At 59.0% G+C, this 24,195-nt stretch overlaps 1 protein-coding gene across 4 annotated transcripts; it reads left to right on the forward strand.

The window, feature by feature from the left end:
• Positions 1–3,972: 3,972 nt before the first annotated feature.
• On the forward strand, positions 3,973–23,432 carry WDR4 (WD repeat domain 4). 4 transcript variants are annotated; one of them, XM_032865269.1, is made up of 12 exons: positions 3,973–4,087; positions 4,663–4,734; positions 5,744–5,809; positions 6,530–6,673; positions 10,610–10,766; positions 11,472–11,584; positions 13,123–13,183; positions 16,776–16,874; positions 18,559–18,623; positions 19,685–19,868; positions 20,769–20,838; positions 23,171–23,432. In XM_032865269.1, the coding sequence occupies exons 1-12, from the start codon at positions 3,999–4,001 to the stop codon at positions 23,350–23,352; spliced, it is 1,302 nt and encodes a 433-aa protein (XP_032721160.1). In that variant the 5' UTR covers positions 3,973–3,998; the 3' UTR covers positions 23,353–23,432. The 4 variants fall into 4 exon arrangements, with proteins under 4 accessions (XP_032721160.1, XP_032721161.1, XP_032721163.1 ...); XM_032865270.1 differs by lacking the exon at positions 4,663–4,734; XM_032865272.1 differs by lacking the exons at positions 4,663–4,734; positions 6,530–6,673.
• The last annotated feature ends 763 nt before the right edge of the window (positions 23,433–24,195 follow it).

Below are 24,195 nucleotides of genomic sequence, written 5' to 3' on the forward strand. Positions count from 1 at the left end.
GGGGTGCAGCCAGGGGAATTCTCCCGGCAGGCAGACCTCAGCCTCAGGGGGAGCAACCCCCTTTCCCTGGTTCCGTGAACATTCTCCCTGTGCATTTAGGAATTGCACCAGCGAGTGCTCTGGGCACCGACTCTTTCCTGTTCTTTTCTTCTAAAGATCTATTTAGGGGCGCCTGGGTGGCTCAGTGGGTTAAGCCTCTGCCTTTGGCTTGGGTCATGATCCCAGGGTCCAGGGATCAAGCCCCACATTGGGCTCTCTGCTCAGTGGGGAGCCTGCTTCCCCCTCTCTCTCTCTGCCTGCCTCTCTGCCTACTTGTGATCTCTATCAAATAAATAAATCAAATCTTAAAAAAAAATCTATTTTTTTTTTTTTTGAGAGAGGGAGAGCACGTGAGCAAAGTTGGGAGGGGCGGAAGGAGAGGGAGGGAAAATCCCAAGCAGACTCCATGCTGAGTGTGGAGTCCGATGTGGGGTTCGATCCCACCACCCCGAGACCACAACCTGAGCCGAAACCAAGAGCTGGACTCCTAACTGACTGTGCCACCCAGGTGCCCCCATTCTTTCCCTTTTCCATGGAAATATTCACTGTGGTGGTCCTTTCCCCTTTGACCACTGTTTGTTTGGGGGGGGGCAGCTCATTGATATCTTGTTCGTCCATCTGTGGCTCAAGAGGGCCGCCTCCGAGGAGCCACATTCAACCCAGTATAGATCATGAGACCCTGCGCCTTGAGCCTGGTACTGGGATTGGGCGAGACTTCTGGGGATCTTGGGAGGAGGTGAGGTTTTTTTTTTTTTTTTTTTTCCTTTGTGGAGAGATGTGAATATTGGGGCCAAAGGGTGGACTATAATGGATTTGACCACAAAAATGGCCTCAATTCTCCGCCCCTCCCTTTACTCACGCCCTTTGTAATGTGACTTTGATGCTCCTATCATCAAGGTGAGGGGTTTATCTCCTCCCCCTACTTTGGATCTTGTTGCCCTTGTGTCCTGCTTTGGCCAACGGGTTGTGTCGGACAGCACACTGGTTCTTTTTTTTTTTTTTTTTAAGATTTTATTTATTTATTTGATAGAGATCACAAGTAGGCAGAGAGAGGGAAGCAGGCTCCCTGCTGAGCAGAGAGCCTGATGTGGGGCTTGATCCCAGGACCCTGGGATCATGACCTGAGCCGAAGGCAGAGGCTTAACCCACTGAGCCACCCAGGTGCCCAGCACACTGGTTCTTGACTGTGCTTACCACATAGCTAAGCCCCAGTATCCTCCTGTGGCATCACAGGGTGTAGGGACAAGTTGTCCCAGGCCATCCTGGACCAGCTAGTTCTCTTCCAAGCAGGTGGCAGGCCACAGACAACATGAGCAAAGACCAGCCAACTAAGACCAGCCCAAATGGCCAAATCACAGAATTGTTAGCTAAGTAAATGATTACTGTTTCAAGTTACACAACTGGTTGTCATACAATACTTGTTATGTATTTATTAGTATTATTATGACAACAGAAAACAGATACAGTTACTAATAACAGTTGCTGAAACAGTTACTAATTACAGCTACTATTGACACAGCTGACTCCTTTGAGAAAATTACCAGAAGAAATGGTACAAAACCCAAATGGCTCTCCATTTTTATCCAAGCTGTAAACAACGACTATGCCCTCATCATTTTGTAAATTTCAGAGCAGTAAAAGCTCGGTTATAACCTAAGTAGATACATTAACAAATTACAAAAAAAAAAAAAAAAACAACAAAACCCAGCCAAATTATACAGAAATGAAATTTGAGTTGTGGGCTTGGGGTAATAAGCTAAGAATATTAGACAGTAAAAGATCAACACATCATATTAATGCTGAAATATAGAAGGATAATGATGGGGAATGAGTCCCCAGACCACACGTTCATGGGCCTGTGTTAACATCTGATAGCACGCACAAAGTAAAAAGTAGCACCAGGGGAGACATGTGAAAATAAAAATAAGCTTAAAACCATTTCAATTCAGACTGGATTAAAATGAAAAAGTTTGGGTTATCCCGCAATTTACTGAGAAAAAGATCTTTAAGCAAATAAATCTTGTTGGCACAAGTACTGTAAGAATTCAGAGCGTGAGGCACGTGATTCATCACCGCAAAAAGATGAGAATGACCAGGCTGTGCTTAGTCTAATCCTCGAGCATGATTCTGTAAGTTTTCATTTACAAATGTTCTGCATCTTGTGATATAATGGACGAGTTTCCTTAAATCTTTGCTATTCAGTCTCCACGGTTTTTTTAAAAGAAATTGTCCTTACTTCCCAAGGTTGTAACTTGAAACATGAAGGCAAACTTCAAGGTCAGTTCAAATAGGTATATTATAGTTAACTTTATCTATTCGAGTGTGTGTCATGGAACATTTTAGAAGATGTAAATGGCAACTGCAAAGGAAGCTGAATTTGTTCATGAGCCTCATGATGACTAGCCCCTGTCTGGGATCTCTGTGGTCTTAGTATCACTATCCTGCCCAGCACAGACACTGTGAACTCACTTGCATGCCTGAAAAACATCCCAAACCATGCGTATGGACTTCCACTGTCCCGGCTAGATCTAACAGAAATGTTTGCAGATTCATTCTCAGAAACTCTGGGAAGTCTCCTGCCTCCCCTGAAGTTACTGCCCAGCAGCAACCCCTCTGTGGGTACTCCCTTGCTTTTGCCTCCTCTACCTCTTTGCTCCAAACTCTGTGCCCTTTGTCCTCCCAGCTTCCATCTCCATGAAAATCCCTTTAGCGGCACTGCCTTTAAGGAAGTCTGGTTTTCTCCCATGCATTCTGCTCTGCCAGCAGCAGGTGCTCTCGATTTCAGGTAATAAATTCATCCTTGATTCATGCAGGAGGTGGGGTCAAGGTCAGGGTCAGCATTCTCCCCGTTTCCTACGCCTCCTGCCCAGCGTCATTCCTTCAGTTTTCCGTGACAGTAGCTGCTCATTTAAGAGAGTTACTTGTCCCATTCATGTGCTTAGCAAATCGTGATTGGGCACGGATTTTCCCCAGGTATTGTGCTGCAAGCTGGGATGACCACAGCCTTCCAGATTAGGCATTTGTAGTCTGGAGCGACATTAAACCAATCAACATGGAATACAAATAATGGAAAGGCAGGGAAGGCTTCCCTGACTGATGAGGCCACTGAAATGAAACTGAGTGACCATCATTAACTAGTTACAGCGAATAGATGGGGTGCTGGGGAGAACATTTCAGGCAGAAAGAATGGCATGTGCTAAGGCCCTGGGGTGAGTGCACCATGCCAGTGCGTGGGAGGGGTCACGGCGTGAAGAAAGGGCCTGCGGGAGGAGGCTGCGGAGCGGACGGGAGCCAGACATAGTCAACTGCTAGAGCATGATTAGGACTGCGGTCTTTGCCGTGGAGCAACGAGAAGCCCCGTCGGTTTTACGCAGGGGCGCGCGACGATCAGACTCGCGTCGGGCGAGGAGCCGCTGGCTTCAGCGTGGCAGCGATCCGCGGGGACAAGGGCGGCGGCGGGCCCGCCGTGGTTCGGACGGCGACGGAGGGAAGGGGATCTGAGTGACTGGGTGCACAGGATGGGGTGCGAGACCATCCCCGAGGGTGGGGGAGGGGAGGCCGCGGAGGGTCCCTCCCCGCGCCCGAGCTCCGAGCACCCCGGGGCTGCCGTGGGCTCACCCCGCCCGCCTCCTGCGGGAACGTGTACTAGGAGCCCAGCCGGTACCCGCAGGAGCACGTCGCCCGGCTGCGGCGGAGAAAGATCCAGAAGCGGGCCCCCCAACGCTCCGCCTGCGTTCCCTCGAGGGCGTCCGCGCTCCCCGCACGCGCGACGACCCACCGAGCAGACGCCACCGAGAGGGAGAGGGCGGAGAGCACCTTCTGCGCACGCCCGGGCTCCGCCACCGCGGGGGCGGGCCGAGGGACGTCATTGTGCCGCGCCGGCGCGTGACGTACTGTGCGGCGCCGGCAGGAAGCGGGGCTCCGGGGCGCACGTGGGGGGCGGTGCGGCGGGCAGGCGCATGGCGAGCTGCGCGGGGCTGGCGCTGTGCGGGCAGGCGCTGGTGGTGCGGGGCGGCAGCCGGTTCCTGGCCACCTCCACCGCGAGCAGGTGAGGGGGCGGGGCCTGCCGCGGGGGGCTGCGGGCGCTCGGCGCGGCCTGCACAGTCCGATCCCTCGCGCCGCCGGGGCGCCCCTCGCCGGCGCCGTCTGTCGATACCCGCGGTCTCGGCCGGGGCGGCGCCGGCGCTGGGGGACGGGTCACGGGGGCGGCGCGGGCCGGGGGCGGGCCCTCCGCGGCCTCCCCTCGGGGCGGGCGGCGGACCTTGCTGGCGGGCGCGGGGGAAGACGGCTTGAGTCCGGGCGCCGGCCGCCTCTCCCGCTCTCGGGGCGTGGGCCCGCCCCCCTCGCCAGCCGGCCGCGCCCGCTCCTCGGGGCTCCGGGGATTCCCCTCCCGGTGCGGCCGCTCCCGGCTCAGGCTCCTCCCCCGCCCGGCCCGGGGTTCCGTAGGTGCGGATCCCGGAGTCCTGTCCTGGGCAGCGTCGGCGCCTCCGCCTTCCCCCGGTTTGGCTCGTGCTTGCAGGGGTCGTGCGTCCCACGTAGACGCGGCCTCTCGGCTCGAAGCCGGAAACCCCGCTCTCTTAGTTTTCCCCAAAAACTCACTCACAAACTTGCGGTGTGTTCCAGGGATGTGCAGAGGCTCGCGGTACCTCGTGCTCCTGGGACACGCGGTATCACACTTGTTAGGACGCTTGATACGTAACAAGTGCACTAAATCCCTCGTTTTTTTTTAAGATTTGTTTTTATTTGTTAGGGCGCGCGCGCACAAACCGAAGGGGGGGGAGGTAGGAGGGGACTCCGTGCTTATCGGAGAACCGCACCGGGGGCTCCATCCCAGGCCCCCGGAACATGACCTGAGCCCAAGGCAGACGCTTCACGGAGAAAGCGTTTTTTGTTGTTCTTTTTTTTTTTTTTTAGATTTTTATTTATTTATTTGATACAGAGAGAGATCACAAGCAGGCAGAGAGGCAGGCAGAGAGAGAGGGGAGGAAGCAGGCTCCCTGCTGAGCAGATGGGGGGCTTGATCCCAGGACCCTGAGAGCATGACCTGAGCTGAAGGCAGAGGCTTAACCCGCTGAGCCACCCAGGTGCCCCTGCTGTTCTTTTTTTAAAATACGATTTCTCCTCTGTGCCTCTTGTGGAAGTATAGTGATGGTGGTGGACTTTGTGACTCAGAGAACTACTTTTTCCAGCACCGCAGTGTTCCATGGGCAGAGTCCCAGCGCATTACTGCAGAGGCCATGCAGTAGGGAGGAGATGGGAATAAACTCGCCAGCACTTAGGGTCTCACTCCTGTGCTGGCAGGTGCTTGACAGCCACGAGCTTTCTTGGGTAGTTGAGACATTTTTAAGCGGTGGCTGCGTTAAATTTGGATGCAGGAATCTTACCAAAAAATATGAACCATCTTACTTTGATTTTCTGGGGTGTGAAAGAATAATGTATTACTTCCTGTTGAGTTTTTGTTCTCATTTGCTTTGCTTAACTGATTTTTTGGGTACGGAACCATGACAGTTGTGTATGGCCCACCTGTAAAGATGAAGCAGGTAAAGCTCTGTAGCGTTTCTCTGCAGTACTGTACCTGGACAATTTCTTGCTGTGGGTAAGACCCTTACTTTATCGGGTATGAGAATATTGGTGCTCCAGAGGAAAAAATCTCACATTTTTACTCATAAAGTGTTCTGTTTAAAATCTTTCTGTTTTCTCTTAGTGACGATGACGTCCCCTTCACATACGATTGCAGTACTGTGGAAAAGAAGTCACAGGAGAATAAAGGGTGAGATGATGGGGCAGACTCTTAAGGCCTGATCGTGCTCGGACTAAATGGGACGGGGTAGCCTGAGAGGTAAATTGTCGCACTGAGTAAGTTGCCTTGGCACCGAATTCTTCATTTCTGTGTACACTGCCCTGTGGATGAACCAAGTAGGACCACAGGAAGGAAATGTGGAGCTAAGTTTAAATTTGGCCTTAAGAATAGTAGGTTTTTTCTCAAGACCTCCAGTTTCTGTCCGTAATTAACTCCTGTGGACATCTTGAAATAATGCAGTGGAACTTGCTGTGTGTTGAAGTTAGCTGTAGTTAATTGAAAGATAAGGGAAGCAGAGTGTGATCATTTTGTATGGTGCCTTTTTCTAGTAGAATGGTCTTAAAGGCTCATTTTTTTTTAATGTGACTTAATTCTTGACTCTGGTCTTTGATTCGTTCTTGGCCGTGAGGGCGTGGGCCGTGTGATCTCTGACAATCTTTCTGGCTCAGCTCTTTGGATTCCGGTGTGTGTATGCTGAGAGATTCTTCTGTTTAACCAGATTTATTCCTTAAAAATTACGGCTATTCTGAGCCTCCCCTCCTCTGCTTAATACGCGTTTGTATTCTGGCTCCCTGAACCTCATGCCGTTTTCTGTCTCTGCTCATGTCATAAACGCACAAGGCCAGCCTGAAGGAGTGCGGCCTTGTTTACTCAGGTAGGCCCTAATGGTCCTTGTCCTCTTTTCCTCAGGGAGGACGGGCAGCCCGTGGAGAAGGGGAGTGACACGATCCTGGCGTCCGCCTTCTCCAAGTCTGGTGGTTATTTTGCTTTAACTGATGACAGTAAGCGTCTGATTCTTTTCCGTACAAAACCATGGCAGTGTCTGAGTGTCAGGTATGAAATGCTCACGTTGGATCATTACCATGTTGAACGCACAGCTTACACTTGCATGCCCACAGCAGTAGTGACCGTGACGTTGTCTCGGCCGTGTGCCAGGCGCTGTTGTCGACGCCTTACGTGTGTTGACCGACTGAGTCCTTGAAACAGCCATCTGCGGGGGCGGGGGCGCTCTCACCCACACTCCTGGCGGGAGTCGGGGCGCTGATCCCGGTCCGTCGGCTCAGAGGGCAGACCGGGCCCTGCCCCTGGTCCCTCCGGGTCCAGTCAGTGTCCCTGGCCACCGTGGCATCCTGCTTTCCAGGGTCCTCCAGCCTTGCGCTGGCAGAAATGAAGAAAGTCAGCAGCCCTAGAGCAGGTGGGGGCTGCTGGGGCAGGTCCCGGGCAGGCGTGCACTTCTCTTGCTCCGACAGTGTCCCGAGAGTAAGTTCTTTATTTCCTCTCGTCGTGAGGGCTGGCGTTACGGGACACATACCCACGTGGAGCAGAGCCAGTCCGCATCCCTGCCTCCCGCAGGCCGCTCGCTTAGCTGTCTCTGGAGACTAAGAGGTAAACATGCGCAGGTCGTAGTGTTTGAACTGCCTAACAGCCAAGGTTAAAGGGTTCCGCTTTGTAGCTGGCTCACAGCTGTACTGCGGAGAACTTCCTCGTCTTACTCTCTAGGAGGAGAGTACAAGGGGCAGGTGCAGGTGTCGGTCTGTGTGGTGTGTGCACGCGGCTTAGGGGTAGCGTTTCATCCTGCACTTGGGGCCAGCGGCCGCCCGCACAGCCCGCCGACTCACCCCTGCCTCCTGTCGTGGGGCTTGCACCTTGACCGAAGGGTGGGTGCCCGGGGCTCCTGGCAGGGCTCTGGCCCTTCACCGAGCACTCCTGGCATGGTGCAGGGTCTGCAGGGGAGGAAGCCTTCTCTTGACCGGCAGCGGGTCTCTGTGCCTGTCAGGCTGTTGGGGAACGCAGGGCAGGGTCTGTGGTGTGTGAGGCCCAGGATGGGTGTCCAGGCACAGAGTCCTGTGTGTATCTGTCCAGTTCCCTCCGCACTGTGGCCCATGGGTGTTTGAGGGGAAGATGCTGTGTTTTTGTTTTGTCTTTGGAAGGTAGCGTGTTGGCGACTTCGCTTGGAGATCTAGGAACGCTCAGGGTGGGCAAGCAGCGGTTGGCACCTGGTTTCTTCCCCCGTAATTGGTTTTTACGTTGACATCAGCAGACCAGCTTTGTGTTGGAGACCTCTGCGTTGGGTGTACAGGGCCTCTCGTGTTGCCTGTGGGGGTCTATGGTGCGTGCAGACACTGCTCACGGGACCCCGGCAGCTCCCATCCCGTCTGCGTCAGCCGCTGGACGGAGGGGTCGGGCCAGATTCGTGGGTCTAGGGGCTGCATTTCTCAGGTTGCTTTGTCCTGTGGGCGTACACTGAGCTCAGTGTAAGGTGTGTGCTGCCTGGTCTGGTGGCCGTTAACGCTGGTCAGGGGCACACCCAGACGGACCCCTTGCTCAGATAAACAGCCACCCTCCACGCAGCTGACCCTCAGTTCAGCGGTGCAGGTGTCCCGGGCCCCCGAGATCCACGTGGGACCGGGAATTGCTCACAGCTCGCTGTCTGGAGGCTTTAATATTAATCACGCAGGGTTCTAAGGAAAAGCCCAGATGGAAACGGTGGGTAGCAGCGCTTGGTTTAAGGTTTCTGTTGGCAATGACAAAGGCCCAGAACCGAGGCCAGGTCTTCTGAGTTAAAGATAGGGTACTTGGGGTGACATGATATTTTCTGCTGTGATGTGTGTGTTTGTTAGTGAAAAATGTCACGTACGAAATCACAGCATTTCAGAAAATTGCCTGTACTGAAATGCTGCATGTGCGGAAGGGCAGAGCCCCAGGAAATGAGATGGTTCTCCCGAAGCTGCTTGGCTGCTGGAGGTGTGTGGCGTTGGGGAGCTGGGTGTCGTCAGTGCCCGGCAGGGCCTGGCGGGCCACCACTCAGTCCGTGGAACAAGTGTGGCTCTCCGGAGGGGGGCTTGAGTGGGCACTAAGTGTGGGGGATTTCAGGGCTCAGTTAGCTACCCGACTAGCGGCGATCCGCTCGGAGGTGGCGGAGGGGAGAGGGTCAGGCTGGCCCCGGGGGTTGTGAGGATGGGAACGCTGGGCTGTGAACCCCGTGACTCTGGAGGGAAGGGGGAGTGCAAAGATCCTGACAAGTGATGAGGCCCATGTCTTCTGATGGTGCAAAGTGGCCAGACCACCTGCTGTCCGATCTCATGACGTGCTTGCCCACGCCTGTGACCCGACCCCTCAGGTCCTCACCCCCACCTGCTCCGTGCAGCGCCCTGGAATCCCCCCAGGACTGACTTGGCCTGAGAAGATGAACGTCTCCCTACCCGCCCCCCACCACTGGCAGAGGACAAAGGGCCAAGATTCTGGAGGGTGCTGGGGCGAGTGCATGCCGCATCCTGCTGTGGGCCTGGCCCAGGCCGTCCTTCCGGATTGGTGGCTGTGTGGCCGCGTGAGTGCCTCCGAATGCACAGTGGTGTTCAGTGACGCGTGCACGGAGAGGTGGTGAGTCTTGCCGGAGCCCGTGCTCGCTCTTGTGTTGTTTCTCCGTGTTAAGTTGCTCCTTGTCCTTCGGTCCGCTGTCCCTCGGCTCAGGGAAGTGCGGGAGCAGGTTCCACCGCTGGGGGTGGCGGAGCTCGGGGACATGGCTGCGGGCCCCCTGCCCTGGGTTTCCCGTCCTCCATCCTTCTGCTCCCGAGAACGTGGGCGGTCTTCGGTCCTCGTGCTGGACACGTGGCTTCTAGCTTTGGTTTCCATTTCAAGGGACGTGTGGGGCTCCAGCAGCGGGGAGCCGGGGGGCCCCGTGTGCACGGACACTGGGCCCCGTTGGGAGGTGAGTCCCCGTCCACACTCTCTGGGGACAGAGGAGGGCAGCGACCCCGCTTTCTGGAGGAGAGCTGCAGACGTAGGCGGTGTAGACAGGCTGGTGTTGATGCGTGAGGCAGGGTCACGCGTGGCACCTGCTGTGGGGTGGGAAGTTCAGGCCTGTTGCCCTGTGGAGGCGCCAGTGGAGAAGCGGTGGACTGTGTCAACGCCGCGGGCAGGGAGCCGCGTGGCCCTGCGCCCCGCCAGGAGTGAGACCCGGCGGGGTCGCTGTGTGTGTGTGTCAGGGGCCGTAACTTTGTTTCCTAGGCTGGTGCAGTGTGGAAGCAACTGGCACATGGGACTGATCTGATGAATCTGGCCCAAGGGTTTGAATTTAGGAGTGTGTTAACCGTCCCGCAGCCTGAGCCGGGACGCGGCCCCCCCCACGGTGCGTTCCTTTCGCGGTCGCTTGCCCTCCTCCGGAGTCGTCCCTGCGGAGAGGGACCGTGAGTGCCACGCCTGCTGCCGGGTGTGTCGCCCCATCTTCAGGGGCATGTGCATGAGCCGCACGTGGATTCCCGCCCGGCTGCCCTCCCCTTCCCCTGGGCTGGGGCATGGACTCGGTGGTCGTGGACGGGAAGCTGTAAGGGTAGGAGGCCCTGTGTGGTGTGCGCTCTTCTGGTTCTGATCGGAGCACGTTGGGTGTTTGTGAAGCTGACTGTCTCCCCCCGAATGCACCGTAGAGGCTCTGGGGTCAAAGGACAAATAAAGGGGAATTCTCCCGACATTTTATTATGACAGTCTTCAAACAGAGCAAACGTGAGATGATTTCGTACCGGACATCTGAAGTGTCCACCACCCAGATTCCGCTATCACAAAAGCAAAGATATTCCAAAGTTAAATTGGCCCAAGTCATTGGCTTTGTTTCTGTTCTCTTAATTACTTGATTTTTTTGACATCACCTGTGGTGACTGGAAGGGGCAACGTGGCGTGGAGCAGACCCGCCAGCAGCAGGACCAGCCTGCAGGTCTGTTGGCCCGCCTCGTGCCGACCTGTGCAGGCCAACGGCGGGCCTCTCTTGCCTTCCAGGACCGTGGTGAGGAGATGCACGGCTCTGACCTTCACGGCCTCAGAGGAGAAGCTTTTGGTGGCCGACAAGTCTGGGGACGTGTATTCCTTTTCAGTGTCCGACCCACAGGGATGTGGCAGGCTTGAGCTTGGGCACCTATCGATGTTGCTGGATGTGGTACGTGGGTGGTGGGCCCAGTTAAACCTGCTGCAGCCCGCTGGGGGCAGGGGCAGGGCGTCCGATGGGGGTGGTGAGGCCGGGTCTGTGAGCCCAGCTGTCAGGCTTCGGGCTCTGGAGCAGGGACAGCTCTGCAGATCCGTGGGCGGGGCTTTGTGGGAGCGATGTTCGGCAAGGTGGGGCTGACAGGGTGAATGTCTGGGCCATTTGGGAGGTGGCTTGGTACTTCTGTATGTAAGGGACAGCCGGGTTGGGTGACCAGGTAGAGGAGGCGTGTGGGAGGGCAGTCACCGTCTCAAGGCCCAAGCTTGTCCCCAAGCTTTATGGGCCTCACCCGAGTGTCCTTCCAACCCTGAGCCAGGAGCGGTTTCCCCGAGAGGCCCAGCGAGGCCGCGGGCAGCCGGTGAGAGGTGGAGCTGGGGTGGGACCCAATGAGAGGCAGGGACAATGACAAGAGGGGTTCTTGAAGGAAAGCCCTCAGGACTCGGTGACTGGCTGGCCATGGGGACACTTGAAGGAGGAAGGAGAGGGAGGGTGCTGGAGGCCGGGGGGTGCGGCAGGAGCAGGGAGGGTCCGCACGAGTTGGGCATCTGGATGCCACCGTGGCACAATGTAGAGCTGGGGACAGGTTCCAGGGGTCGGGGTGGGCAGGCCAGCTGTGGCTTCCCTCACCGGCAGGTCTGTTCTTTCTGACCCCGTGTGCAGGCTGTGAGTCCTGACGACCGCTATGTCCTCACCGCCGACCGGGACGAGAAGATCCGGGTCAGTTGGGCCGCGGCGCCGCACAGCATCGAGTCCTTCTGCCTCGGGCATGCCGAGTGAGTCCCCTTCCTGCCCCCCAGGATGAAGCTCGGGCTTGGAGTGCAGGTGGGCCGCTCGGCTTGGGCACCGGTGGTGGAGCCGGGACCACCTGCCCCTTGGCCAGGGCCTCGCAGGAGACGGACAGCCGGGCATGTGCAGCACTGCCCGGTGAGGCCCCGTTCGGGGCGGGGTTCCACCTGGAGCCGTCAGGACCCCTGCCGCATCCTTCCCTTCCCTTCCCGTGTGTTTCGGGGAGAGGTTTCCTTGTTGGCACCGAGGTCTCGGAGCCCAGGGCGTGGTCGCCACACACGGTGGTAGTGGCGCTGCCCATGGGAGCCAGCGTAGCCCGCGGTGTGAGAGGCCTTCACTCCGAGCCCGCTGCCTCCCGCCCTAAGCACTCACCAGTGGTCCCATGTTGGCCTCCAGCCAAGGGCTTGTTTCCAGAACGCTCCTTCCTTGGTGTAGACATCTGTCACCTCTCTTGGTGGCGGGCAGCCAGGAGAGGGGTGCGTGCTGGGGGGAAACATACTTCGATAATTTGAGTGGTCTGGGACTTATCATCGCCTCTGAGTCTGGGCGGTTGTCCGTCCTTTATGACCTCTTCTGGCGAGTGGGAGCTGTTCCGTAATTGAATTTTGACATCTTGCAGGGAAGCATTTCTGAGGAACACTGCTGTTCTCGGGCACGAGCCTAATTACAGCGTGTGGACGGGGGAACCCTTTGTTTTGTTTGCTGAAGCGTTTAACGTTTAATTACTGGAGGCAGGGGAACACGTTGGAGAGACTTAATTTAATTCTGAGATTGCTTCTGATTCTTTGGATTTGAATGGAATGTAAGGTGACCTCTGCGAAGGTCGCTGGTGGCCTGGTTTGTAGCTCCTTACGGCGGATGTGGGCGTTGATTCATCTGTCCAGTAACCCAGCACCCAGACTTAGGCCCTGTGAGCCTCATGGGCCTTCCATGAGGTGACTCACGGGCTCTGGAATGGCCGTCCCTGCGTCAGGGGAGTCCTTGGGCCAGCTGGTTGCGGGCCTTACCTGGAGCTGGAGAGAAGCAGGGAAGGTTGTCCCTGCGGGGCTAGAGGCTGGCTCACAGCCGGCAGACTCTGGGGGGCTTCTGGGGTCCGCTGGGTGCGGGGCTGCCCCGGGGTAAAGGACAGGAGGTCTGAGTCTGTCCACGGGCCAGTGTCGCTGCTCGTCCTCCGTCCCTGCTCCGTCCTGCTCGTCTGTCCCCGAGGCTCCCTGCCGTCACGGACCTTCAGGGAAGGTTTCCGGTGTGAGCAGGGCCGCTGGAGTGAGCACAGATGCTCCGGGATCTTTCCACCAGCGTGGCAGGGGCCCACTCCTGCTTGTCACGTCATGGCTGTTGGGGCCTGGAGAATGACACGGCGTGGTCCTTGCGCTCGCTCGGTGCTGTCTAGCTACACGTGGGAGTCGTGGCCGTTTTTGTGGGGGGTCGGGTTTAGGAGGGGGCGGCTTCTTGACCGGTGGGCCGAGCAGAGGCCACAGCAGCGGCCTGGAGCCGGGCTCCCTCTTCGCCTCTCTCTCCGCTGTAGGTTCGTGAGCCGCATCCTCGTGGCGCCCGACCACCCCGAGCTGCTGTTGTCCTCCTCCGGGGTAAGTGTTTCACTCTGCTGTGTGCGCCTGCGGGCGCCTTGCAGCAGGGGAGCCGTGCGGTGGCACCGGCCCGCCCGCCACGAACTCTTCTGGTCCCCGCTCGGGTGCTTTCACTCGGCGGCTGGCCACTAGATGGGGCCTGTTCTCCGAGTTTTGGAGCCGACTGCGGCTGGCTCCTCCTCAGGGCTTGCCGTGGAGGGCGCGCGCGTGTGTGACACACACACTGCAGTGGGGTGTGAGGACTGTGTTCTCAGAGCTGTCACATCCGTACCAGCATCATGAGCTCTGTTCCGGCAGTAGCTGGGAAGACCCCTTCTGCGTCCCGGGGACCTGGCTTCCGTGCCGTTCTTCAGCCTGGCCCTCGGGCAGGGCCCCTGGCCTTGGTGGGGCTCTGATTGGTAGCGAAAACCTACGTGTCCCGGCAGTGGGGACAGTGGTTCAGTGATCGGAGACTCGGGCCTCAGGACTAATCTGTAAAACGATCATTAAGCAGCAGCTCTCGCCGAAGCGAAGGTTTTGAGTTACCGATGGTGTCTCATTCTTTGATCCAGCTCTGTCCTGTCCCTCCTCTTGTTTTTCCTGCCCTTTCCCATTTTATGGGACTCAGGTGCCTGGCAGGGGGGGCGGCGGGGTGCACGGAAGGCCCCCGGACCTCCTGAGAGTTGGGGTTTCTGGGTGGGCGCTGCGGCCTCCCTGGCCCGCTGCAGGCGGCCGGCCACCACGTGTCTGTGCTTTGCTCCCTCTCCACGCCTATGTTACCGCAGCGTCTGCCGTCCCGTATGTGGTCCGGCGACAGCAGACCGGAGAGTGCGTGTGGCTGGGGCCCCCAGAGGCGGCAGGTTTTATGGATTTTGCTGTACCTACGCCTTGAAGCTTTTTTTACGATTAAGAAAATATTTAAGCGCCCAGGAAAGTAGAACAGACACCTTTGACTTTGGCACCAGTTTGGCCGGCTTGGGCATTTTGCTTGTGATCCTGTTTGAGGATGCAGCAGGGCTGGTGCTCAGGCCGCGGCGGGGCGGGGGTGTGCTGCCCGCCGTGTGCCCGCACCCGCAGAGCGCACTGTTTGTTTCCGGTGGAAGCACCTGTACCTGGCAAGTGGAATTCTGCCATTCGGCCGGCAGTGGAATATGGCCGTGGCGCCCCTGCAAGGTGTGCCCATGGGCCCCGCAGCCTTGTAACGGCCCTGCGTACCCAGAGAGCAGTGGAGAAACAGGAGCACGTGTTTCCCGCGAGCTCTCCCGCCGTCTCCGTGGTGGGGACGCCGTCTTGCCCATCGTCCTTTTCTTTCCTGGTGGGCTGCACCTCCCCTGTTCCTGTTGATCCTCTCTGTGTCTGTCTGTCCTGCTGTGTCGGGAGCAGTGCCTCTGAAGGGGGAGGGACGGTGCATCGTGAGGCTGCTGTCCTGGGTCCCAGAAGTGCCCCTAACCCGCAGCCCTCGAGCCCGAGGTGAGAGCTCCTGCCAGCGGTTGGGTGGCTTCTCCGGCTGCTGTCTGTGCTCTGCTGGCTCCGTACTTGGGCTTGAGCGTCTGCGGCCGTTCCGAGTGGGTTCTTGCTGCGGGATCTGTTTCTCCTTCTCTGGATGTTTTTGGGGCCCTCTCGCCCCGTGCTCTGAAGTTGGGGATGGTGGGGGCCAGGCTCTGCACACTGGCTCGCTCGGTCAGTGGCCCCTGCGGTTCAGGGTCCTTGGTCCCAGGAGTGTCGTCACTGAGCACTTCTCCCCCAGTCTGTCTTGTGGGATGTTGGGCTACGTTGGTTGCCTGGTTTGTTTTCTTTCCCTTGGCCTCTCTTGTGCTCTGCTCTGCTTCTGGGACTTCTCCTCAGCTCTGTTTTGCCGTGTCCTGTGGGGATTCCATTTTGCTGTTCCTGGTAACCGTCAGGAGCCTTTTCTTGTCCTCAAAGTGTCCTCCTCTTATAGTGCTATGGTCGTTGGTCCCGACTGCAGGACCTTTGCTCTCCCCGAGCTCGCATGTGTGTTTCCTTCCCCCGTGTGCTGTCCGCCTTGTGTGGTGGAGGTTTCCTACAGATGTCTGGTGGTCGCGTCTGTCCACGTCTGATGGGGACAGGGCACTGGTCGGCATGGTGGAGACTGCATCCAGGGGCCCGCGGTGTTGGAGCCAGGCACCCATGGGCCATCTAGGTCAGCCCTTTTCTGGTGGTTACTTGGCCCAGTCTTCGCCTTTCTGGGCATCAGGCGTGTCCCTGTGCTCCGGGACGTGACTGGGGAGGGCTGGTGGGTCCCTCGGCATGGATCTGGCGTTCCTGAGATGGTGGTCTCTCGCTCCCTGGTTCCTGGTGGTGAGCCTGTAGCTCTGCCGGCCGCAGGGGTGGGGAGTCCGGGCGCTCTGACTGCTCCCCCACTGGGTGGCCGTGCTGCTGAGGGCCTGCTGGGCCCAGTGTGCTGTGTTGTGGCCTCCTGCAGCCAGTGCCTGCCTTCTTCTGCTCCCAGGCGGCCTCATGATTGCCTGTCTCATCACTCTTCTGTCTTCGAGTCTTTGTGGTTTGGGAGCGCACTTTCCCGTCCCTGCAGAGGGACGTCGGGGCAGGCGTGCTTGTCTGCCGCTCCCCTTCCCGGTGTACTCGCGCTCCCGCCCGACCCCACATGCCCAGCTCGGCCGCTCTGGGGGACTCGCTGTTCTTCCTTTTCTTCCGGGCGTGTGGGAACTCTGTGCGCGCGGTGCCGTCTCCCTGGTTTGCTCGGAATCTGGGCTTCAGGTGCACGTGGGCTTGTGCACACCTGTGGTCTGCGATGGGCTCTGGTGCACGGGGTGGGGGCCCCGGGGTACTGACCAAGTGGCTGAGCCGCTAGGCTCCGCCTCCTTCCCGGTGTGTCCTGATTGGGCCCGCGGCCTGTCCTGGTGAGATCTGTGACGAGCCGTTGTTTTTTTTTTGTTGTTGTTGTTTTTTTAATATTTTATTTATTTATTTGACAGAGAGAGACAGATCACAAGTAGCAGAGAGGCAGAGAGAGGCAGGGGAAGGTAGGCTCCCCGCTGAGCAGACAGCCCCATGTGGGGCTCGATCCCAGGACTCTGGGATCATGACCGGAGCCCAAGGCAGGCGCTTAACCGACTGAGCCACCCAGGCGCCCCCGAGCCATTGTTAACACAAGTGCTCTCCAGCGTTCTTGCCTGTTTTTGGAGCAGTAAGGCTTTCCGCACACATGCCTGTTTCCTCGTCTTCCCCAGCGGACAGGCTCACAGGTTTCTACTCGCTCCCGAACGGGGATGTGGGGCAGCTGTCCTGCTCAGCAGCCTTGCCCACGTGTCTCCTGTGCGAATGCCTGACCCTTGAAGCATCCGTGTGTGTGTGTGTGGGGGGCACGCGTGTATCTTCCTGGCGCGAGTACAGCGGCTGCGGTCTTTGACGTTCTGCGTGTGACCAGCAGCTTGTCTCATGTGTCTTGCCCCTGCTGTCGCGCAGGGGCTCGTGCATTCTGCGGATGATTGGCGCGGCTGCACAGTCGTCCCTCGCGGCAGAGCGTGTGACCTGGGTGCCGTGGGGCGGTAACCCGGCCCCTGTCGGGAGCCCCCATCCTTGCAGGCAGTCCTGCCCCTCCGTGCACAGGCTGACCTGTCCGTGTTGTGTGCAGGACTGCACCCTGAGGCTCTGGGAGTACCGAAGTGGCCGAGAGCTGCACTGCTGTCACCTGACCAGCCTGCGGGAACCGGAGGAGCCGTGGGGTGACAAGGTAACATCCCGCTTCTGGCTCGGGGTGATCGCGGCTTGTAGGGCACCTCTCCGGTCCCTGGGGTCTTGGGAACAAGCCCACGTTTGTGTTGGAGACGTTTCCTTGCTGTCCACACAGACGCCTTCCAGCTTGGGAGAGATCGTGGACTTCAGATTCTGAAGGTGCCCTGTCCCGTAAGGGGAAAGTAACTTTGATCTCCCCTTACTGCATGTGAACGAGCCCGGTACAGAAGCGTCTCCGCCGGTCCTGCTCGGAAATGGGAAAGACCGTGGTGCCTGAGCAGGGAGCCTTTCAGGGAGCTGAGCACCCTTCCCACGTCTGTCCCTCCTTGTCTGCCGTGGATTAACCTCATGACCGCCCCTCATCCCCAGGACCCCACACTGGCCAGTGTATCCCTGAGTCAGGTCTCCTGGGGCTTTGATGGTGAGAGATCTTTGGGGGAGAATGGGCTGCCTTTTGGGGTGCTCTGCATTCTGTCGTCATGGACACCCTGCTCTCTGGTGCTCCTGGGCTGGTGCCCTGCACACCTGAGGTCCAGTCTGGTCACCAGGGGGTGACCCTACCCATTTTCCTAGAGGCCTCTCTCGGCCTGGCGGAGAGGGAGCATTCCACATCCGTGGCTCTCCAGGCCCGCCGAGCCGGCCGTCGTGGTTTCTTGATGACCAGGGTCCTGGTTGTCGTCAGGGACTTTTGCCCTCTTGTCTGGAGCCCCCGTGTGGCCCCCTGCCAGCCCGCAGGAGGCTTGGCCAGAGTTGAGGGGCTCGTCTGCCTCATTCTCGGGTTGGCTGCTTTCTTTCTGTTCCCGAGACTGCTCTGCAGCCGCCGCCCTCACTTGGCCTCAGAAGTGGGCAGGCCAGGCCTGACTGCGGGCCAGAGCCTCGAGGACCCTGGGCCTGTGGCCACCCAGCCAAGTGGCGTCTGGGTCCCCAGGTCAGCGGACCCTGCTGCTCTGGCTGCCCGCTCATGGAGCCTCCTGCTTGGGTGTCTGTGGCCCTGGTGCCTGCCCCCCCCCCCCCGCGCCACCTCCCACCCATGGCGCAAGGACGCCTGATTTGTTCTAGTAACTTTTTCACCCTCATGGTCTCAGTTAAGCTCTTGGTGGGCTCGGGTGGTGAGGTTGACTTTAGTCTCTTTAAAAGGCGGGGGCGAGTGTGCGGCAGAGAGGACCACGAACCCGCAGGTTTCTGACCTCGGGCCCGGGACACGTGGCCTGCATGAGCTGTGGATGGCCCCGTCTCTTGGCCTTCTCACTTCCTTCCTGGGAGCCCCTGGGGCATGGCTCGTGCCCCTCCGACTGGGCTTGGTGAACACCAGGTCTCTACTCCCACTTCTCCAGGGTGTGTGGACCTTGCACATGCGATTGTCTTGTTAATGGTCCCCTGGGTTCAGTGTCCTCTCCTGTCCTTGACCAGTTGGCTTCGGAGACGTTGAGGGAAGGCCAGAGCTACAGAAAGAGAGGCCTCTGCTGTTCGCCGTGGCACACTGCAGTTGTGAAACGGGGTGGCTGCTGAGCCTTTCTTCTGCTGATTTCCAGAAAGTTCCTGGACTATTTCATTATTTTCCTTCCTTGATCGTAGTGGCACCTGTCAAGCTCTTGCTGGGTCTGATCTCAGTGTGAACAGAACAGTCCTGATTCAGGTCCCTGATGGGTGACCATGTGGTCACGTTGCTCCTTTCCTTGCAGAGGTCCGCGGCGTCCAGGATCGCGTACTGGGGCCAGGAGAGCTGCGTGGCGCTGCTGTGTGACTGGTGGGTGCACTCGGCGCGCAGATGGCCTTGCTCTGGGGGCCCACACGCCTGCCGTAGGAGGGAACATGCGGGTCGCTCCTGTGGCCCCGTGGGCCGTCTCCTTCATGGGGAGGCTTCACATACTTGTTCATATAGCCTGTCCCCGCAGTGTTTTACTCCGGGAGGATGGCCATTGCCAGGTGGAGGTGGGTTCCTTTCCTTAGCGTGGAGTGGCGTGCTGTGACTTGCTGTTTAAATTCACTGGCCGCCAGCTGGGCTTGGTGGGTGATAAAGTCCCACCTTCGTCAGCTCCACCCGAGGGCTGCTCACAGTGGGACCCGCGCTAGGGCTCCCGGTGCCGCAGAGGAGGATTTTGGGAGCACGTGCCCCTCCCAGCCCCCCATGGCGGGTTCTGGAGCATTGCTCCTGTGCTGGGTAGGGACCCTGTGTTTCTACACAGCTCGTTTGTCCTCACAGCAAGCCTATAGTGGGCATCTTTGTTTTAAAACAAGGCTGCAGGGGCGCCTGGATGGCTCAGGGGGTTAAGCCTCTGCCTTCGGCTCAGGTCATGCTCCCAGGGCCCTAGGATCGAGCCCCGCATTGGGCTCTCTGCTTGGCAGGGAACTTGCTTCCTTCTCTTTCTGCCTGCCTCTCTGCTTACTTGTGATTTTTGTCTGTTAAATAAATAAATAAATGGAATAAATAAAACAGGGCTGCAGGTTAGCGCCAGGTGGGGCCTGGGCCCAGCGTCCCGTGCCGCCGGCTGCTGCAGGTGGGACGGCCCCTTCCCCATGACCTGTTCCTTTGTTCTGCACTGGCTCCCCGTCACAGCAGGACCAGCTAACCCTGAGCTCCCTGACTTAGACTTCTGTGACCCCTCAGTTCCTGGGGCTCGTGGGCTGGGAAGCGGCTCGGCTGAGTGTTTCTGGACGAGTCTCTCATGAGTTTTGAGTCAAGATGCTGGCGGTGGGTGGAGGCTGGGTCTTGTGATCTGGGCACCGTGCTGAGCTGCTGTCCGTTGTCCCGTCGTACCCACACGGGCCCCGTCATAGCTCTAATCGTTTTTCTCTCTTTGCGGAAAGCATTCCCGTGGTCTACATCTTCCAGCTCGACGCCCGCAGACAGCAGCTGGCGTACAGACAGCAGCTGGCTTTCCAGCACAGAGTGTGGGACGTTGCTTTCGAGGAGGGCCAGGGACTGTGGGTCCTGCAAGACTGCCGGGAAGCCCCCCTTGTGCTCTGCAAGCCCGTGGAAGGCCGGTGGCAGGTGAGACGCGTTGGGCCCCTGCCGCCTGTATGGCTGAGGTGGGGGTGCGCCAGCTGTGTCCGCCTCCAGCTTGATCGTGTCTTGGTGCTGGGGGCTGCATCCTTGTGGTGGCCGGAGGACTCGTGACGGGGGTTCGGGGAGCAGGGGTGGCTGGCCAGCTCATCTGGTGTCATGGAGCCTGTGGTGTTTCTTTGTGGGGTAGTCGCCCTCGTGGGCGTAGTTTTTTCTTGTGCTTGTCCCGGTCACGTGTCTTTTTAGCGGAGAAGTCAGTAGTTGCTCGGATTTGGCTGTAGGTCCTTGATGTTGGCAGGCTTAGGATGGCCTTGTATCTGGGGCACAAGGAGCAGAGAAAGGCGTGTGGGCCGTGGGCTGAGTGAGCCTCTCCTCCCCAGGACACATGTGAGCCTTACCCCTTCTCTGAGCTGGCTCGCCCGTCTGTAACGCTGGGCTGTCTGCTGCCTGTGCGGGGTCTCCTAGGACACTGCGGAGAGGGATCCGGGAACGCCCGCCAGAGCGCTGTGCAGACGGTCCCTCCTTTACCAGCGCTTGCTTGACTGAGGCTTTGGAGATGCCTCTGAACCCTTTGGGTATTTTCATCTAAAAAGTAGTGGCAAACAAAATGCCACTAGCCGGCGTGTGTTGCCTGCCAGGCTCCTCAGACAAGGTCACGAGTGACGAGTGAGGGTGTGGGACGCTGGCAGCCCATACATCGTGGGTCTGTGTCGTGACGCCATGTGGTGACTGCTGTGTCTGTTGTGCCAGCACGGCTGGCCGGCTTTGCCTGGTGCTCCCGAGGGCCCAGCTGCCTCGACCATGGCCGGCAGGTCTGTGCCTCTGCGCGCTGCACTGGGGCGGCAGTCCTGCGTCTTTCCGGTAAATGTTTTCCGTTTGTCTTCTCAGGCTGTTCCCGAAAACGCCGCCTTAAAGAAGGTCTCTGCCCATCTTCAGGGGAACTGGGCCATGTTGGAAGGTGAGCACGTGGGCATGGCCTGCTTTTCGGGATGATGTCCAGAATTGGCCGTGGACGGGGCCAGCTTACAGAATAGCATATGCAGCAGGAACCACCTCCGTGGGTGCTAGTCCAGGATGTGTGGCATGCGCCCATGTCCCTGTCCAGAAGGCCAGCGGCTGGTTGGGGCACCGAGGAGCTGACCCGTGTCCGGGCAGTCTGCGTCAGGATGATTGAGCTGCATGGGGACCGGGGTCAGGGTTGGAGTGCCACCCACCTCTCTGCCTTCAGGGAGAGGGCCCTGGGAGGGGCCGGTACTTGGTGGGCCTCTGGACGGAGTGGCAGGGCAGCTCACGGGCTCTGACTCTTGGCTCTGAGCAGCCACAGCATGTGGTTCCTAGCCACAAAGTCAGGTGTGGGGACCATCGGTGGACTGCACGTGGGTGTCTAGGGCCCAGGGCAGGTCCCAGTAGGAACACCAGGCCGAGGGAAGAGGAGAGATTGTGGTGAGAAGGCGAGTCCCCTTCCTTGTGGGACCATAGTCCACGAGGAGAGTGGCCGGGCGATCGGAGCCACGTGTCCTGGTCAGCAGAAGGGCCCGTGATGAGCAGCGCCTGCTGCTCTCCCGTAGTCCTGCCTGAGACTGCAGAACGGTGAGGCCTCGCTCTGTTTCTGTTTTTTTCTTAAGAGATTGTATTTATTGGAGCGTGTGGGTGAGTAAGCGCATAGAGCATGAGCGGGGAGGCAGAGGGAGAGGGAGAAGCAGGCTCCCCTCTGAGCAGGGAGCCCGGCTCGGGGCTCAAGCCCAGGACCCCAGGACCATGACCCGGGCCGAGGGCAGATGCCCAGCCAGCTGAGGCACCAGGCGCCCTGACTTCCCTCCATTCGTTTTCATAGAGGAAGGGGAACCTGTAGTTACAAGCCTCCAGAGACCTAGCAACGTTTTTTTTTAATTTTTAAGAGTTTATATATTTATTTGACAGAGACGCAGCAAGACAGGGAACACTAGCAGAGGGAGTGGGAGAGGGAGAAGCAGGCCTCCTGCCGAGCAGGGAGCCCCGCGCGCGGGCTTGATCCCAGAATCCTGGGATCTGAAGGCAGGTGCTCAGTGACTGAGCCCCCCAGATGCCCCCGGTGATGCTTTTCTTGGGCAGAGACCTGAAGCGACTGTCAGAAGGATGACTGGCCGCCCAGCATTGGGAGCCAGACGCTTTCATTTGAGGAAAGGAATTACTGCCTAGAAGACATCTTTCAAATTACTCCCCAGGGAGAAGGCAGAGTTCTCCGAACTCGAGAGATGCAGACGTAAATTCCGTTTCTGTTGACAAGTAGCAGTGATCGAAATGTCTCGTGGAAGGCATTCTCGTGTGATTTGTTGGTTCTGGGTCCCAGGGTAGCTTCCATCCCTGCTTTTAGGGTGAAAGTCCCAGGGCAGTGTGACAGGGCTGCGTCCTCCCCAGCCTGGTGCACATTTGCTTGTCGAGTGGACCTGTGTTAGGACTGTGTGGGGGACACGAGTGAGCCTGCTTCCCCGGGCACGTGCCGCCCTCCCTGCTGGGGCCTGGGGCCAGTGCGTCCTGCTGTGGTTTACCCGGTGGGGCCGGCCCGGTGGCAGGTTTCACTCCCCTGAGCTTCTGCAGGTAGAGCCGCCCATCCGCCGTGCAGGGGTGGGGGAGGGTGTGAGGGGAGAGAGCCCGGGTAAGGCAGGCTGGCTGGGCCTGAAAGTCACAGGAAGGGCGGGGACGGCGGAGTGAGCGGGGAGGTCACTGTGCAGGGTACAAGCATGGACATTGCTGACGGTCCCTGTGGAGTTTGTGGCCAGGGTGACGTCCACCCCGTGGGGCTGGTCTGTGGTCTTTATGCCCCCAAAGCTCGATACTTTGATCAGTCCACACCTGTTATGTTGCCGTGCGGTGAGTAACCAGCACTCGGTGGGTGAAAACACCACTTTCTGTCTCGTGGCGTGTGTGCGTCCTGAGGCTTGGTGGTCCTGGTGCCTGCCCGTGAGGACCACGTCCCCGGGGGTAGGATCCGATGTCGGGCACCCGAGTGGAGGTTGGCGGTGTCCTGGTCCCTCGCTGGCTGCTGGCTGGAGGCCACCCTCAGTCCCCAGTTCAGGGGCCCCCGTGGGGCAGCTGACGGCATGGTGGCAGCCCTCGTGCCTCGTCTCCCAGCAGTGACCTGGCTTTTGAGTTCAGCTGGTGTGGCCGCCAGGAGACGGGCCCCGTGGGGGTGCCTTGGAGCAGGCGCTGCCAGTCCGTGCCGAGCCCCGGCTCAGTCCCACTGTGGCGGGGCCTCGCCGGCACAGTTCTCCCTGTCCCACCTGCCGTCTGTTCTCGTTCATCCCACACAGGCTTGGCTGGTGTAGACGCAGGCTTCAGTGGTCTCTACAAGGCCACCTTTGACAACGTGACCGCCTACCTGAGGAAGAAGGAGGAGAGGCTGCAGAAGCGGCGGCAGAACCCACCCCCGGGGCCCAATGGGCAGGCCAAGAAGATGAAGCCGGAGGAGGCGTCCCTGAGGTGCTCGTCCTAGCCGCCCCGGCTTGGCACGCCCCTTCCCTGCCGGCGGCTCCTCTAGGAAGCGAAGGGGCGACGTCGTTCCCGACCCACGCTAGGTGACAGTCCGCTCTGCACCAGCTTGGCACACATGGGCCATCCTGAACTGGTGGGTGTCCTGGGCTCTAGAATGTTCTGCCACTGTGCAGAGGCTCCCCTGCCGGGAGTCTCGGGCACCCCTGGCTGAAGGGAGGCTGTGCCGCGGTGACCCCGCCGGAGAGGCTACAAGCAGCGCCGGTGCCCCGCAGCGCTGGTGCTTCCTGTCAGAGGCGCTCGGAGCCGCAGCGCGGCAGTGGCGATGTGGCGCTCTTCCCGGGACGCCGGACACGTTTGCCTCTGGGGGGTCCACGCGTCAGATGTGTTCGCGGTAGCGCGATGGACAGTCTGCCCCCGTGTCTCCCTCTCGACGGTGCCCGCGCTGCCCGGCACAGGGGCCGCTGGCCTCGCTGGAGGACCCCGGCCCTCCGTCGGCACCTGTGTTGTGTCCCTGCGTGGTGCCCGCTCAGGGCGCGCAGCTGCCGCTGTGTCGCGGGCTCGCTGGGAACACGGCACGGACTCGGCTGCTCTCAGGCTGCGTGAGGACCCGGGAGCCCTGGCAGGAACTGTTCTCCAGGGGAGCGGTGGAGGCTGGCACGCGTGTGTGTGATTCCCCGTGAGCTCTGCGCACGCGACACGCAGACCGGGGGTGTCTGCTGATTCTAATCACCGATCAACGAAGATGAGCTTTTTGCAGCTTCTGGAAACGTGCAGCAGCCACATGGGGAACTGATTTCCAAATACACTGAGCACGACCACTTTTGATGCGTGTACAGTTTGTGAC

Source organism: Lontra canadensis, unplaced genomic scaffold (assembly GCF_010015895.1).
Source record: "Lontra canadensis isolate GAN:19392208 unplaced genomic scaffold, GSC_riverotter_1.0 scaffold29, whole genome shotgun sequence".
Lineage (NCBI taxonomy): Eukaryota > Metazoa > Chordata > Mammalia > Carnivora > Mustelidae > Lontra > Lontra canadensis.